The following is a 17,534-nucleotide window of genomic DNA, read 5'->3' as shown; positions in this document are numbered from 1 at the left end:
ACCGTTGAATTATTGTATTCCTTTATTTCCTCCTGGCTTTGAGATAGGTTTTTATAGCTATTTATGGCATGCAAAATAAATTTTAATCAGATTTGAAACATACTTTATTAATTAGATAGTATTACAAGTTATATGATGTGTCTCACTATTCTAAGTTGGGACTTGTCTTTTATTTGATATTAGATAAATACTGTTTAGATTTCAACATATACAACTAATCCTAGAACAGGACTTGCCTAGAGGAAAGTAGGTAAGAGAAGGAAAATGTTGACTTAATTGGACTCACTATGGGTACCATTTGGTATCATAAAGATATCTGCACAAGATTAGGTCCCACTTAAATTCTGTTGTGATTCAGGTTAAGCAAGAGGAAAAGGACCATTTATATTTCCCATTGCCAAAATATCCATCCAACCATCAATCTATTGTAAACATACTTATGGGCTGCCTATGATGTATTAGTCACTTGTTCTAGGCTCAAATGAACAAACAGTGAACAAAACATACACACTAGTTTCATAGAATTTACCATCTGCTTAGGAGAAACACAGTAAACACATATATATAATATCAGGTGGTTTTAAGTAGCAGAAACATGCATAATGTGAGATAATAGAATAAAGAATGAAATGCAAGTACTATGTTACATAAAATTATCAGGAAAAAACTTTTTAATAAGATGGCTTAAGTGCAGAGTCCTATAGAAAGTGAGCAATTAAGTCAGGTGGTTATCTGAAATGAGCTTGTTTTGGGCAGAGGGAAGTAAAGTACAAAGGCTCTGAGGTGGAAGTGTGCTGGCCTGTTGAAGACGTGACAAACAGGCCAGCGCGGCTGTAACAGTGACCGGGGGAGCATGCTAGGAAATGAGGTCCGGAGATGGTAGAACCCTGGTGAGTCTTGAATCCATGATTGCTTTGTTTCTGTAGACCTTAAAGATGTTTTTATCTTCTAGAACTCCATTTTAGAAGAAAGATGGCCCCAGGGAGAGACAGTACCTTAAACTCATTATCATGATGAGAAGTTTTAGTTATCTTCTTAGAGATTTATGGATAGCCAGTGAAAATTTGGTGAAAAAAAATGTCTAGGTGGTGAATTAAGGTGGAAAGGATAATACTTAGGGAAAAGAATATGATGATGTAGGTGAGAGGGTAACAAAGCAGGTGTATATGATATTGGAGGTCACTGTGTTTTGCCTTTTAATACCCCTTTTCTTTTCTGAAGGGTTCTAATTTTGGTCAGTAAAACGTACTTCATTCTTCAGCTTATGCCGCCATTTGCTCTGAGTAAAGGATCTTCTCCCAGGCTCAGAAGGGCGGTATGTATTGAGTAGTCTAAGTAAGTCATGATAATTATATTTCTTTCATGAGTGAATGAGTTAGAAAATTTAATGTGACCAGTTCTGTCCAATAAAACTCAAGGAGAAGACTAATAGGGGCAGTAGCTTCCAGTAAGTGTTTCTTATATATATTTTTAAAGATATAGTAGGAAAAGTAGCTATCTCCTGATGTTGGTAGGTGAGGATAATGTGTCTGAAACTGCTGCAACCATCTTGTGACCTTGAGGGTAGGTATCAACATAGTGAGGATGGCCAGCCACAATTAAGTGACTGGCATCACCTGCTGATGGGTGTTTGCCCCTTGCTGCAGAAAGGAGTTTCAGAATCCACACCAAAAGAGGAGATACCCCAAGGCTCATAAAAATTATATATATATATATATATATATATATATATATATATGTAAGTTACAGTTGTATTTATAATAATGACCATAAGAAACAAGCTATACATAGCGTATCAATAGAGAGTCATAAAATATGATTATATATTATGTTCTCATTCAACGGTATTTTCAAGGAAATGATTACAATATGTTGTCAGAAGAAAATACAGAAAAATATAAGTAAAAATTTTATTCAGATCTCAAATATATGGACAGAGAGACAGAGGCAGAAAAAATATTCATATAGTAATAGGAAAAAAATCAAATAGACTAAATATTAAGATCAGTTAACTCTGGGTGATAGGATCAGATGGGATCAGGTGTGTGAATTTTTGTTTTTATATGATTTTGCATTTCAACATTTCGCAATAAAAAATAGGGCTTCTTATAGTTCTATTAAAATTATTCATTTTACCAAAATCAAAGAAGGATGATTCAGGTACCTCATGGGTCTTCTCTAATCCACCTTTTAAGTGTCAGTGTCATTTCCATGAACTGAAAGGCTGGGCTCCTCAGTCCACTTTTGCCCCAGTCCAGATGCTCTGTCAGGCTTGTGCCCCTGTTTGAATACCTTGTGGAAGTAGGAGGTCTAAACACCAGTGCCTTGCAGGGCTAGGGAGAGTGCCCTCACCATCCACCTGTTCAGTGCATTTCTCTACCTCACGTGGCCAATAGGGGAGCCCCACAGTGAGCAGGAGACTGTCAGCTCAAGGGTAGCCTGACCTTCTCCTGTGGCATCCTGCCCTCGATTGCATGACTCGATTTTAGGAACTGATATTCCTCGAGCCCTCCTCTTGGGTAGGGCACTACCCGCTGATGGTCTGCACAAAGCAAGGGTGGCAGTGGCGGGCTCTACGGCATACATATTTTTCTACACTCGAAGGGCCAAGGCAGCTTGAGACTTAAGCATGCAGATGGCATTGCCAAGATTGCCGCATAGTACAAATTAGGATTCAAGTCAGCTTGAGTCGTCCAGAGGCTTGGGGACTTTAACTTAATTTATGGTGACCTGCAGAGGCTAAAATAAGGCAGAATCTGGACTTGTTCCACTAGTTATGAGACTCTGGGAATGACTCCCGAGTCACTGGTAAAATAGAATAGAGCTAAAATAATATTTCAGAATACACATCAAGGCACAGTCTTTGTGCCCCTCCCCCCCACCCCACATTGGGTGACATGGTACATAAGCACTCACAGGAAGGCCTGTCCAGAAAGTATCCAGCCTTGCACTATGAAAAATAGAGGCATTTATCAAACAAGATACAAGATACAAGCAGCATTGTACCCAGGACAATGACACCTCAGTCCCCTTCAAAGTAGGCACCCTGGGACCTCAAGCAGTTATCCCAGTCTCCATCAGCTGCCCTGTTGTATTCTTTTGAACTTTACTGACAGTCTGAGATCTCTTCCCTTTTAAAGGGGATTTTAGTTTTGGAAAAAGCCAGAAGTTGCAAGGTACCAAATCTGGGCAGTAGAGGGGCTGAGTAACCTGGGTGATTTGATGTTTTGCCAAAACATGTTGCATGAGATGTGATGCATAAGCAGACGTGTTGTTGTGATGAAGCTGCCAATCACCAGTTGCCCATAGCTGTGGTCTTCTGAATTATCCAAATAGTTTCCGCAGAGGAATGTTCAAGCATAATGCAAAATTTGATGCAGATTTGTTTATCTACTCACTCAGTCATTTTGAATGTGACAGTCACACAGTGCACATGCTCACTCAATGGGGTTTACTGCCCCCACTGACTAGTACAGTGAAGTCATCATTGTTCACGCATGCGCATTCCAGTCCAGTCTCCTTGGCTGCCAGGTTACACTGATGTTACAGAAACTATTCTTATTGTATTAACAGTGGCTGGGTTCTTTACAGATAGGCCTCGGTCGGCATATTTTGGTATGTGTGTGTATAAATATGTATATACACTCTTGATGTATTGCTTATCTGTTCTATGATAGGAAAAGGAAATGAATGCTGGACGAACAGCTATATGTTTATATGTGGCCAGGCTGCTGGTATGACTGTCAGTGTGGTGATTCTCCAAATTGCCAGATTTTGCGTTCCCCCAAATTCAGACTGAGGCAAAAGCTTGTTTGCAGAGAGTGTGTTGGTGCTGTGATTCCCTGAAAAAAGAGAGAAGGAATGGGGAGAGTAGAAGTTAGGAAGCTAAATATAATGGTGTGTTATCAAGGTCACTGCTAAAAAGTTGACAGAAAAAAATAGAAGAGCTGAAGTTGGTCAGTGGGGTTCAGTGTTACTGAGACCTCCTGAGAAGGTACAGAAGAACTTTCAAAATTGTTTGCTAGAATTCTGGGGGATAGGGACATTTACCTTCCAGCTCCTGTCCTCCGCTGGTTTAGTGCTGCTTTGGGCCAATCAACATGCACCTTCAGGCTCCACTTAGGTGCAGGCCAGCAGCTCTTGAAGCCACCTCGGCTGATGGTGGTGGAGCTTTTGCTTGAGGAGGGGCACCCTATGCAAGGTGAGTGGATGCTGCATGAAACCATTACCTAGAGTTGAGGTGGCCACGTTCCATGTATTCATTTTCAGTGTCAGAGCTTAAAGCTAATCAAGTTTGGCCTATGTATTTTAATTCATTTATTGAGTACTCATTATGTTCTAGATGTGCTGAGGAAACAAGTAGATAGGATGCCTTTTAAGACTGTTGTTTGGTGCAGGAGACAAGTTCATTACAATTAAAAGTGTTGGTCACTCAAATAAGGCCTAGGTAAGAAGCCTACCGTGGTTTCATGGGGAAAGTTGTTTTTATTCCAGACTGAGGAAGACTTGCTAAAGGGAGGTAACAATTGGGATTCACACACATGCATGCACATATGTACATGCATGTGTGTGTATGTGTATACAATTATTTCTTTCAGAAGGGGAATGGTGGTCTGCTCTATGTGAATTATTTATCTTTATTGTCAGAATTCACATGTAGAAACTTGGTAAGATTCACAGAACACAAAATGATCACACAATAGACCTGTTTTAGTGAAAGAGTATTTATTTCCCTCCCAGTTCACATTTATGCTTTGGATATGTTTATGTTTTTGGTTTCCTGGTAGTTACTTAGGCTCACTGAAAAAATAAAAAGCCTCCATGAAGCTTATTCCCAGCTTAGAATTTGTATTCGGCCAAAGAAAACCTTTGCACCTGCCACTGAAATGCATCCACTTCTGGGCTGGAATGCACCAGCTGTTCCCCAGCCTCCAATGGAGCACCAGGCCATTCAGGACTGAGAATGAGGCCTCAGATCCCAGGCAGATGAAACTGGTGGGGAAATTTCAAGTCGACAGAATGCAATTACCCAAATTGAAATTAGGCCAGGGGCATGTCAGGAGGCCCTTCCCATCTGTTGGGAGAAAGGATCACCAGATATTTAACAAAGGCAAGTGGTCAGGATCTTCATTCTAGGAGTCACTTCAAAGGCAGGCACTTAAAAAAAAAAATACTAAAGGAAAATTGTACCTGGAATAAAAATCATATCCCTTCAGTGGAAAATAAATAACATTAAAGGCTCGAGAAGCTCAGCCCTTTCCTGTTCTTGGAGGAAAGAAATGTTTATGGATGGGAAGCTTATATATTTCTATGTCAGTCTCTCTTAGCAAGGACATGGTATAATGGACAATCGGTTATCTGGGAACGGGCAAAAAGAGATTCCCCAAACCAAACATATGGAAACCGACACATTTATCTTTGGTTATAATAGACAGACCCTTCGTTACAAACTTGTGGAACAATGCTGTCTGGTTTTTCTAGTAGCCTTGACACAAGTGTTGTTTCTTTACAAAGGAACTAAACTAATCTTTAGAGTTTGCAGCAAAAATAAGTAAGATGGGGCTGGACAGAGGCCTTTAAGACCTACTGCATGTGGAATCCATAGGTCCCTTTAGGCACAGCGATCCCCCTCCTGTGTTCCCTGGTCCTGGTAACGTGCACCTCTCTCCTAGGAGGGAAGGGAAGAATCATAGTCTCCAGGCCAACATACCAGGCCCATATGAACCCAAACACGGGCTCAGGCTCTCCACATCCCTAGTCAGAAAGAGACAAAGAGTAAGATCTCTCCTACCAGATCGCGGTTTGGTGGGAGCCCCTCACACTGACAACCAGACTGATTTCCCTCTGTTGCACTCCATAACTTCTTCCTTTTATGGACCGAAAACTCAGCATTTCCAGCCTAAGGGAGGAATATTGAGAGGCATCTCCAGGCCGCGGTTCTCCTTTTCCCACTGCTGATGACCCTGGGTTCCTTTGTGCCACTCCCCAAAGCAGGATACCAAGGACAGCAAGGGTCTGTTTTCTGTCACGTGCCAGTCACGTGCCAATCCTGAAAACCACCCACTTCCCGTTCCCACAGGATGTAGAAAGAAAGGAAAAGAGATGAGCTGGTTAGGCGTTTTACTGAGGATTAAAAAAAAAAATTTTTTTTTTATTTTTCCTTTGCTGGGATGGTTCATTTGAAATTTCTTGGCCTGCCAAGGCAGCATTCTGGAGACCCTGAGAGAAAGGCCTTGGCTGGAGGGGGTGAGACAAGGTTAACTGTCACATTTAATGTAGCTGTCTGCTGTGGGAGGAAAGAAGCCACAGGCAGGCCACCTACGTGCTGAATTACAGCATCTCTGTGCCCCTCCCTGCCCCACACAGATAATGTCGCCATTTGCCTGTCACTGTGGCAATATAATAGATCAAAAGTCCCAAAGTCCCAAGGGCTTCTGACTAGTTTCTCTATCTTCAAGTGCCAAACCGTCCCAGGGAGCCCCCGAAGATGGTTTTAGCCTGACCAATAGCCCACTGTAGCAAAAGATGGACACTGTTCGTAACTCTCGAGCTGTGTATTTGCTTGCACTTGCTGAATTCTGACCTGAGCCTTACCATTTTTTTTTTTTTTAACTAAGCAGCCAGAACAGATTTCTTCTTCTTTCCTCTTTCTTGGTCATTCGTAAGTAACAAAGTGTCTCTCTAACAGAGGAAAACAAAAAAACATATTAGTTATGTTGCTCTCAAGCTCTGCTAATGTTAAAAACTTGACATTATAATTTAGAGGTTTGGCTTGTCCTAATTACCTCTTACTTTTACTAGCCCTATATAACAAGCTACCTTCTGCACATTTTATGTGGAAGCTGGTTTTCCGAAAGGATGAAAATTGGCAGAGCAGGGAATGAAATAAGCAGTAAGGTTTATTTCCTCCTAAATAATTCTCTTCAAGGTGGGTAAACTTTTAGTAGTTAAATTGCTAAAAACGAAGATTCTCCACTGCAAGAATAAATCTCCAAGTGACAATTATTTGTCTGTGTTCTTAGCATTTATGAGTCTCAGTAAACAGTCAGGGCATTTATGTTCCCCCCATTACCTTCGGCCATAAACTTCCTTAAAGGAAAAGGAATAATTATGTTTTCTGGATGCATAATGAACATAAACATTCAGCATACTGGGAGCCCCTGGGTGGGATATGGATGGTGCATCTAGACTTCCAGGGATGTTTTGTGTTGAGAGAGAGAGAGAAAGAGAGCGAGAAAGAAAGAAAGAAAGAGAAAGAGAGAAGAATTAAGATTTGTTCTTCCACTTACTTATGCATTCATTTGGAAGTCAAACCCACAACCTTGTTATATCGGGACAACACTCTAACCAACTGAAGTACCCAGTCAGGGCTGAGTGGTTTTTGAGGCACCAGCGAAAGTGTCAGGCTAACTGCATGACCGTGATTTAGTGTTGTCCATGGAGATGTCATCTCTGGAAGACAAATTATATTTTGTGTGGCTGTTTTTGGAGCCAGGGCCTCCCAGTAGGCAGATGCTGGGAATGGCTGGAAGTTTACATAAAGACCCTGGCTGAGGAATGTCAACCTTGTGCCGCTGGAGTGAGCCTCGATGTCCTCTCAGGCGCCCACCCCGGTATCTCTGTAGCATAAAAGATGCAGTCTCAACTTAGTTCAGCACGTGCATCCTGCTGTTGTGATGTGTCAGAGTCAGAAATGAACCTGAAGTGACCTAATTACAACCTGCATTTTGCACATGAGATAGGCTTCTGCTGGGGAATGGATCTTCCCAGGGTCAGTCACGCACAGCCAAGAAGCCCCCAAGTCCTGGCTTGGGGTTTGGGACTCTTAAATATCTTCCCTGGGGTTGGGTGGGTGGTGCAGATGAGAAGACAAGGAAGACACACAGAAAACAGGGTGAGTTAGGAAAACAAGAAAGGTAAATCTGAGGGAATTAAGTTTTCCCTTTGTAGTGCATGTGGGTTTCATTTTCTTTGTTTTGCAATCAGAAAAAACATCAATGCAATGCATTCACCACTAGTAGTGTGCAAATGGAAATGAGAGGAAATGAGACAATTGTATATTTTCCGGATCAAGACTTTTCAAACTATCTGTCATGAAAGACTGGTTTTTGTTCTCTTCTAACCGACCCTGCCTTTTTTGTAAAATACACTAGAAATTCCTAGAAAAGTGAAATGCAGAAAACAAAAAACAAACAAGAAAACCCCCAGGTTTTCAAAATACAAGCCCAGACTTTTATTATTTAGAGACAAGAGACGTAGCATTCTTCTGAAAAGTTCCCATAAAGTTGCTAGACACTTAATTTAGATCCTGGCACTGACTGGTCACGGCCATGTGAGAGTCTGCCGGTCTGCACTTGCCTGCGGACCACACTTTGGGGAGCTTGCCCTTGATCTCCTTTTCCTCTTGTCTTTTGCCTAACTGTTTAGTTCTCTAAATCAGACCTTTGTGCTATCAACGGTGGGGATCAGGGCATCTGTCATTCTTGACAGGCACTTTACTGTGGTGAATAACAGTTTTAGAAAAATGTTTAAGTTTTCCTTCATGCTAAAAAACATACAGGAACAAGTTTACAATTACAACAAAAACAGAGCTCCTGGAAAACTCTATGGATTTATATTGAGACCAGGACTGTGGTTGAACCCTCTGAAGGGAGACTTAATTTGGGGACTTCTTGGCTTACCTGGTTTGAGTGTAAAGAGGACTGAAAAGATTAAGCATGGCTAGTTGTCATTCAATTTGAACTCTACCAATTCTTGTGTCCTCTAAAAGGCCTGTAAACTGTGTCAGCACATCCATTAGGAGCAGTCTTGCCAGACTTAAGAAATAAAAATACAGAACACCCAGCTAAATTTGAATCTCACATGAGCAATAAATACTTTGTATAAGTATGGCCCCCGTATTTCATGAGTCATGCCATATGCAATATTTGAGGCATACTTATATTAAAATTTGTCTGAATTTCAAATTTAACTGCGACTGGGTGTCTTGCATTTTCTCTGGTAATTCTAATTAGTAGCCTTCAGCTTAGACTTGTGCAGGTCTGGGGTTTTGTAGGGAAAAGAATCAGTTCAGCCAATCAAATCTGGTCATGTCGACCCAACTTGCATAGCTATTGGCCGCTGGAAGCTGGACAGTCAATATGAAATTATAATATTCCTTATAGAAAAATGTGTTTTCCATGTGACAAAGCACCTATTTGCCTTTTCCTGCTCGGAGACCTTTAGTTAGTTTTTCCAAAGCTCTGGTTCATTGATGGTACAAGGCATGACAGAAGGTGAGCTTGTGAGAAGGGCCATTAGAATTTTATAGCTACACTGGGACAGAAATGGTTCAATGGACTGCAAAGAGTGGAATTCTTTGCATGGAAATATACAGATTAAAAAAATCCCTATTCCTACAACATATTGTAAACAAGTTGACAGGGATGCATCAATATTTTTTACAGATAAATTTATGAGAAAAAGGCATACAAAGACAGAATGTTTATGTTAAAAAAAGAAAGTCTTGAATACGTATGCAGGTTTATTTCAATTCTTTCAAAAATATGTCATAGAAGTCGTTATTCTTTCATTCAATGAGAATATTGGTTTTTAGGTCTTAAATAAGAGTTTTGACAGTTTTGGTGTAGAATTAATGCTCCTAGATTTTAAAGAAAGATTTAAACTTTTCTTAAATTGATATCTGATCCAGGTAAGAAAGAAATGGATACTTAAAATACACATGTAATTTATTTTGATATTGTCACCTCTGGGTTTCAGGATTTCCTGTCAGTTAATAATAAAAACCATACCTACAAATATACTTATTTAAAATTTTATTTTAAAATTTTATTTTAAAATATTGTTTATTTTAAATGTAAAATATGTGATCATTATAAGGCAAATTGGAAAATGTCAGTATTTATCCAAAAGAAACAAAATCACAATAACCTCATTACAGAGAAAAAGTTCTGTCATTATTTCGATGTAGTTCTTCTATTCTCTTTATATTTTATTGTTGAAAGCATATACAATGTTGTGTTCTTATTTTTTCATTAGCTATTCAGCTTAAGCATTTCCCAAATTGTTAAAGTGTTTCTAAGTACCATTTTAATGGTTGAATAATATTCTATAGTGATTTTATTTAACGAACTAGAGTTGGGCATTCAGGGTTTTCCAATTTCTTATTCTTAAACTTCTAATGAGGGTCTGTTTTCGATCCCTAGAATTAAAATTACTAGATTACAAAAAAACAAGACTTTTAAGGTTATACAGTTTCTTAAGCTGTTTTAAAAAGCAGTATAGGTGTTTATTAGGAATATTTATTAGTATACAGGTGCCCATTTCATGAATCTCCATTGCTACCATATTCCTTTTATTGTCCTGTTGTATTAGGGTTCTCCAGAGAAACACAACTAGTAAGATGTGTTGTATACATACACATTGAGAGATTTATTTTAAGCAATTGGCTCATGTGATTGTGGGGCTAACAATACCCCCACACGCAAAATGCATGTTTTGTTGGTAGGCTGGAGACTCAGGGGGCAATTGATACTGAGTCTTGAGTCCAAAGGCAGCCTGGAGGAAGAACTTCTTTCTTCTTAAAGGATCTCAATCTTTATTCTTAAATATGGATTGAATGAGGCCCAGCCACATTTTGGAGATTAATCTATTTTACTCAAAGTCTACTGATTCAAATGTTAATCATATCATCTGAAAAAAAACAAAACCTTACAACAACATCTAGGCTAGTGTTTGATCAAACATCTGGGAACCATAGCCCAGCCAAGTTGACACATACAACTCACTGTCATGTTGTACAAATAAACTGTACAAATAAAGTTTTGCTATTTGGAAGGCCTTGCTCTTTCTTTCCAGTGTCTGTCTGCTCAACACCATTTGTTCTATGAAGACACACTGACTTATTTAAGACTTTCATGTAGACTGTAAGTTTTCTGTTTCAAATACAAAGATTGTCTCATCCCATTTTGGTATAAGTATTTACAATCTCCATCAAATGATGGTTAGAAAAATGTCTAGGATTGGGCTTTATACAGACATGAGTCACATTATTTAAGAAAAAGCCATCTACCATGTTATAACTGGGTATGAACTTGGAGAGGGTAGTTAAAGCCCCTCCCTCTCAATTTTATGAACAGTAAAGTCTGAAAAATCATACCTACTTTCTAGGCACCTGTGAATTTTAACTGTTTCTAGTATGTGCAGTTTCTAGTATGTGGTAGGCCTTTAGTGATTTTAGGTGAACATTTTATTCATTTACTTAACAAACATTTTTTAATTGTGTATCACACTCCAAAGACTGTTCTAGGTGTTGGGTGCATAACAGTGACATGATAGATACATTCCCTGCCCTGTGGACCATAGGTATTAGTGAGAGAGATACTCAAACATAGAAACCAACAATTATAGACTCAAACTACAAGCGTTGTCTTATTAGACAGGGTAGGCTAGGTGCTGCTGTGGTTAAGTGACCATATCTCAATAGCATAACACAATAAAGGTTTATTTCTCACTTGTGACAAATCAGTGGCTAGTCAAGGTGACTATTTGAGGCAGTTGTGCTCAGCCTTCCAAGATGCTTCCTTTATCTCAGTAGGTCCTTCAGAAGAGTGGGCTGGAGAATTAAATAACAATAGTTTAAAGCTTTTACTCACATTTCTGTTTCATATTTCATTGGCTATGGTAAGTCACATGGCCATGCCTACTTTCAGTGAAGTGTATCTTGGTAGTTCTGGTAGTAAAGGAGAATTACCAAGTGTAATTCTGGTGGTAAAGGAGAACCAGATGTGCCTACATACTATTAAGTATTATGAAAAGAAAATGTATGTAGAAAGTGAGAGGATATTATGTATTTTTTACAAAGATAATTGAAATAAACATGAGCTTTTATGTATATTATTGCTTAAAATTATAATAAAGCGTGCAGTTCAGAATAAAACTGAGTCAACTTAAATAAAATTGTTTCACAACTCTTGCTAAAAATTGGTATTCATATATGAAAAAACACGTTAGGTCATTTATGAATGGTTGATGTTTGATAGATACCGAGTTGCTAAGTCTACTTGAGGACAAGGGTGAGAATATTTATATTAGTGTCCTCAATTATTTAAACATATAATAGATGCTCTATAAAACTTTGTTGAATTTAATAATTGTTCATTGCTTTAAGTTATTTTCACTTTTATACTTGATTAATCCTCTTGAACTATATAATTGTGTTCTGAGGCTTGATATTTTTTCCATGGCCAATTTTTATTGTTTTTATCTACAGTAATATTTTTGCACTCAATTATAATTTAAATTTGGACCACGCATGGTTGAATCACTAGTTTCTTTTTCCTAATTTGTCTCAGGCATTTTCTTAAACCATTAGTAAGTATTCAGTAGGAGAAAAGAAAGTTATAACATTAATGTTGGAATTTGCAATCTGCCATCTTGTCTTTTTATAAAAAAAAGACTTGTACATTTAATACTTCTTTGGAAGTTGCTGTATTGAAAAGGAATTTACAAATTTGAATAAAGAAGGAAGAAAATGCCAAATTAAAAAAAAAATTATTCAAGGCCATGAATGTTTTCTTGAAGGTAGAACAGTGTATATACTTTCCAAAATAGAGCAATTATTTTCTTCGTGTATCTCTACTTTTCCTTTGCTTTTGACTAAGTCTTTGTAATTTAGAAAATAAATTTGCCCCCAGAAGCACTCAGGTTTTCACTCAGCAAGGATAGGTGAAGGGCAAATGAGGAGAGAGATAGAATCTCCATTTCTACCAAGCGGACTCTCATTTCAGAGCCATCCCTTCTCTAAGCACTCATTCCTGTTAGCCAAGAACTTGTCCAAGGTGACTACCTCTCTGGTCTGTGCTGTGAGTCATGTGAATCTTTCTGAAAGAGTCCATGCCCTTCACTGCAATTTTCTGCTCTTGAATTGTACAAACTTTGGTGATTAGTTAGCAAATGGGACATAGCTGGCTTTGGATTTAGAGCGTGCCTTAAACTAGTTAACTCCTACCTTAACTTGACCATAACAGTGGAAAACAGTGCTGCTTCAGCAGAGCAGACATGATATAAAAACTATTTCTGGCATGAGTATCTTCCCTCCCAAATTGCCATGGCTACTGGTATCTGGGGAAAAAATTTTAAAAATGTATAAATAAAACATGGGTTTTACAATTCTCACAAGTGGTAAACCATCTTTGCATTATTTAAGAAAAGGTTTAAATGTTCAATGAATGGTTTTTGGCTAATGACAATTGATGCACAGAGCATAGCAATGATCGAAGGAAATAGAAGAGATAGCCTTTTGAAAAGCAAACTGTATAGACATTGCTGATAGCATCAACACATGCTGGGCACTTTACAAGTAAGTGTGCTGTAGCTTGGGTTGAGGAATTATTTTGTCTTTTATTTGTAAATAAGACAGTATTCTTTCCCCTTCAAGGAGCCTCTAGATGAGTTATTAATACAAGAACCCAGGGGTCCTTTGTCCATGGCAGCAACATTGGCAGAGATCTGGGATCCTGATGGCGCAGTTCTCAGAATTTGGAGGAACTGCAATAGGTCACCTAGGAGGTGAAGTTGTCTAGATGTAGAGTCAGAATAGTTGGATACAGTCCTGGCTGCAGACTGTCAACTGTCACTAACTTAAACTTTGCATACCAAGTTCTCGCCCAGGCTTTTTCAGTCTGGCTCCAGGGTGCCTCTCCAGCATCATTTTTATAGCCTTTACTCTTCTCTTGCTGCATTCCAGCCCCTGCATCATTTCTCACACATTCCAAAGATATGCTCCTGTTGCCAGGCTTTCTGTACTTGCTGTTCCCTCTGCCTGGGATACTCTTCCCCCAGACGCAGGCTGATGGTTTTTGAGCATATCCAGTATGTCCTGCGTGTACGGTATTATAAATATATCACATGTTTATTTGGCGACTTCTCGTGGTAACTGTATGAAGTGGGTAGTGGCATCGGATGGATAGGAATAAATGGGGGCACAGTGATCCACCAGAGGCAGGACCGGAACGAAGGCACTCTGGGTGGGGGCCAAGGCTTTCGCAATCTGTACTCTCCCAGTATACAGCACCCAGGGTGCTGCCCTGCCTTTAACTCCAGAACTCCTTGGAGAGCACTTCCCACTGTCCTATTGAAGGTGAAATCCCTGTGATTCTGACTTTCTTTACTCAGCTTTATATTTTGTAGCAGCACTAATGTCATGTGATCTTATATTGCCTGTTTACCTTGCTCGTTCCTTTGTTTATCTCCCTGACTAGAATATACACTCTCTGAGGGAAGGGCCTTGTTCTGATCAGTGCATCACCACATCTCCTACACCCAGAAATATACTGTAATGGGCTGAAAGAAGGATAGGAGTGATACTGGAATTGCCATGTTTAAGATGTCTCACCCATCAAACATTTACAGAGCATCATTGAATGCCAGACACCGCACCAGTTTTGGAAAGAGGAAGATAAACCGGAGTAATAGGAACTGCTACATTCCTGTTTTTCCTGATGCTTTTAGAGCATCGTAGAAGCAGCTTGCAATTAACAGGCAGCTACATAGGATAAACACAATATCATGGCAAATATAACGTGCACTGGGGAAGCAGGGGCTCAGGGAAAACTACTGGGAGGGGCTGATATCCATGCTGAGACCTAAATGCTGGGGTGAAGGGTAAGGGATGTGGAGATGGATTTGGGAGAGCACTCCAGTTAGAGGGAATGACAGAAGGCCCCCAGCGAGCACTTTCCAGTCCTACAAGCAGTTCAGTGTGACTTAGGTGTAGAAGGTAAGGTGCAGACTTTACCGTCTGCATCTGGAGAAGGAAGTGGAGTTTTCAAGTCTCTTGAAAACTATCTCGGGAGTCAGGACTCTATAGCCCCAGCAAGGAGATGCCACTGAAGGATTTTTAAATCAATGGGCTATTTATTTAATGTCTGATTCAGTGCACCACCTCCATCCAGGTAAGTTGGCAGTGTTTTCATTTTCCAGATGGGACAACCGAGGCCCAGAATAACACATTGAAACATTAAAGGAGTTGATTTCATTTCCTCAATTACAGGGCTCTCAGGGCTCCTGACTTTTACCATCCCATCCTCTCTCCTTCCTTCCTTCTGATTGTTGTTCTTGTCAGCAGTCAAACATAAAACTGTTTACTCACCACCCTTATCTTTCTCCAAGGAACAAGCCTGCACTCACATGGCTTCCAGAAACCAGACCCCCGAGCGGAAGCCGATGGCCTCAAGGGCGGTGGGGCTTGTACGTGGATGAACACCATATTGTGCATTGCGCCCAAATGCTCTGTTCTTGACGAGCAAACTGGATTTGTACCAAGAACTTTCTCTCTCAAAGGGCAACTCTGGGCTGGGGAGAGCAGAGCCGACTTGACAAAGTAGAGAGCAGCTCAGTACTGGCCTGCCCACGCTTTGGGCATGCGTGAGCACTCCCAGCAAAACACAGCTGGCGAGGCTAATTTTAGCCTTACCAGCCTTGAAAAGAGACCCTTTAAGGAAATATATTTTCTTGGAAACAATTCATATTATAATGCAGCAGCTGATTGACATGTCAGAATATTACTTACTATTGGGGGGGGAAACTTTGTGAAGTAATTATGATTTTCAGTGTGTAATATCAGTACAGCGATTAGAGCATCCATGATCAAAATAATCATAAAGAGATAGAGAATGAGAGACAGTGCTTTTATTTAAAAAGAAGTTCACAGAGCTGAGGGAACATCTCTTTTGATATTTACAAATTGGGTGTAAGGACTACTTACGAATGACTGTTTCTGTTATAATAAGTTGGTCACTGTGACCTGTGAGGCATGGCTTGTTAACAGTAGTCCTGGCGTAGACTGAGAATTTCCTCAATACTTAGCATCCTCCATGTTCTCCAAGAAGTGAAAGATTAGTTTCTAAACCAGGTCTTGTATTCATCTGGCTTTAGTGTGTTAACAGGTTTTGAAAGCATCCGGGACACACTTTTTGCTTTTTAACTAGCAAGGTTAGTCCCTCTTCCTTGATTTTTTTTTCCCCTTTCTCTTCCTTCCTCCCTTCGTCCTCTCCTCCCTCCCTCGGTCTTCAGTGTTTTGTTTAGCAGTGTGGCTTACCTTGAAACTTGGCACGAAAAGGAAAGAAGGCAGCTCTTCTGTGGAGTAGATGGAGGGAAGGATAAGAAATAATCCACCGCCCGCATCTGAGTTCCCCGGTTCAGTTCCAGCAGCAGCAGCAGCAGCTTCCCTGCAAAAATCGCTTTGCTATTCGAGATAGCCAGCAGAGGGAATCGGAACTTTGCTTGCAGCAGGGGTTGAAGCAGCCTTTTTTTTTTCTTGGAGGAAATACTGCAGCCTTCTGGACTGCGTACGCTGCTCCCTGGAGAGGCTCTCTCGGTTCCACCCACCGGCTGGAAGGAGGGGAAGTGAATGAAAGGACAGGACAAGCCCCGATCACCATGTCACTCTGGGAGGGAGACAGCAGCAACTAAGCTGTGCAAGGTTTTTTTTTCCCCCTTTTTCTTTTCCCCTTTCTTTTTCTTTCTTTTTTCCCCTGTTTTCTTTTTCTTCTTTCTTTCTCTTTCTCTCTTTCTTTTTTTCTTTTTATTTGCTTTTTCTTTAAGGTGAGGAAAGAGACAAACAGGAGACAGGAAGCTGATCTGCAAGGATTCGGAGTTATGCTGAAAGGACTTTGATTTTTTTTTTCCCCTTTACAAACGCTGGCAATTGACATCACTACAGAGAGCCTGCTAGGGAACAAACTGCCTCATCCCAAGTGGACCCTGGCAGCTGGGGGAAGGCAGACAAGATCTGGGGAAGCTGTGTGGGGTTTTTTTTTCCAACCGATCCCCATCTCCTTTTTCTTTCTTTCTTTTTTTTTTTTTTTTTTTTGGTGTGTTTCTTTTTTATATTCTTGCTGTGTTGGAACTAGCGAGTGGTGGAAGACAGGAATCTCGGAAGCCTCATCAGTCATCGGGACTGTCAGGAATAGTGGTTTAAGAGGAAGCTCGGCCTGGGGCACTATACCCTGTCATCCAGTTCCCTGCCTCGGAGATAAAGATTCCAGCTACATGGGCAAACGCCTGGATCAGCCACAAATGTACCCCCAGTACACTTACTACTATCCTCATTATCTCCAAACCAAGGTATGGCTCGACCCACAGTCTGGCAGTCAGTGTGGTATCCTCCTGCACTTGGGATGGGAAACAGGCATGTGAATTATTATTTAAACCCCCGCCCCATCACTTCTTCCTGCTTCTTTGAAATTAGTAACATACCAATGGAGGTAATGAGGTAGCGGAGACTGGAAGAAGAAAGCAAGCCCGGGATTGTGGCTTGCTCTTTAAGGAGAGATAATAGTTTCACTCGAGTTCCTTTGTTGTTATTTGGCAGCATAAATGTTCCTGGTATGTGTAAAGTCCTTTGCAGATGGGCAGAGTTGTTAGAAAGGAGATCCTAACAGTGATAATCAGGCAAAAGAGTACAATTTTCGGGGCTTTTCCAGTGAGCTGTTCTTTGTTTGTGACTCTAAGAGGGTTTTTCCCACTGGAGA

The 17,534-nt window shown here is 40.3% G+C and overlaps 1 protein-coding gene across 8 annotated transcripts in view; it reads left to right on the top strand.

Moving 5' to 3' along the window:
- Window positions 1–17,534, top strand: part of RBMS3 (RNA binding motif single stranded interacting protein 3) — a 1,181,733-nt gene that overhangs the window by 553,693 nt on the left and 610,506 nt on the right. The window contains exon 1 of one of the 8 annotated variants that reach the window (XM_054595678.1): window positions 16,203–17,127. The exons of the other annotated variants lie outside the window; for them this stretch is intronic. Within the exon in view, the coding sequence (XP_054451653.1) occupies window positions 17,053–17,127 (75 nt within the window). The 5' untranslated portion in view covers window positions 16,203–17,052. Of the gene's footprint in view, window positions 1–16,202; window positions 17,128–17,534 lie in introns of those variants that run through there. 8 annotated transcript variants of the gene reach the window in all.

This window comes from Pteronotus mesoamericanus, unplaced genomic scaffold (genome assembly GCF_021234165.1).
Source record: "Pteronotus mesoamericanus isolate MK-2021 breed Mesoamerican mustached bat unplaced genomic scaffold, CSHL_Meso_final scaffold_54, whole genome shotgun sequence".
Lineage (NCBI taxonomy): Eukaryota > Metazoa > Chordata > Mammalia > Chiroptera > Mormoopidae > Pteronotus > Pteronotus mesoamericanus.
Note: the sequence above shows the minus strand (reverse complement) of the source record. Positions and strands in the feature narration are given on the sequence as shown.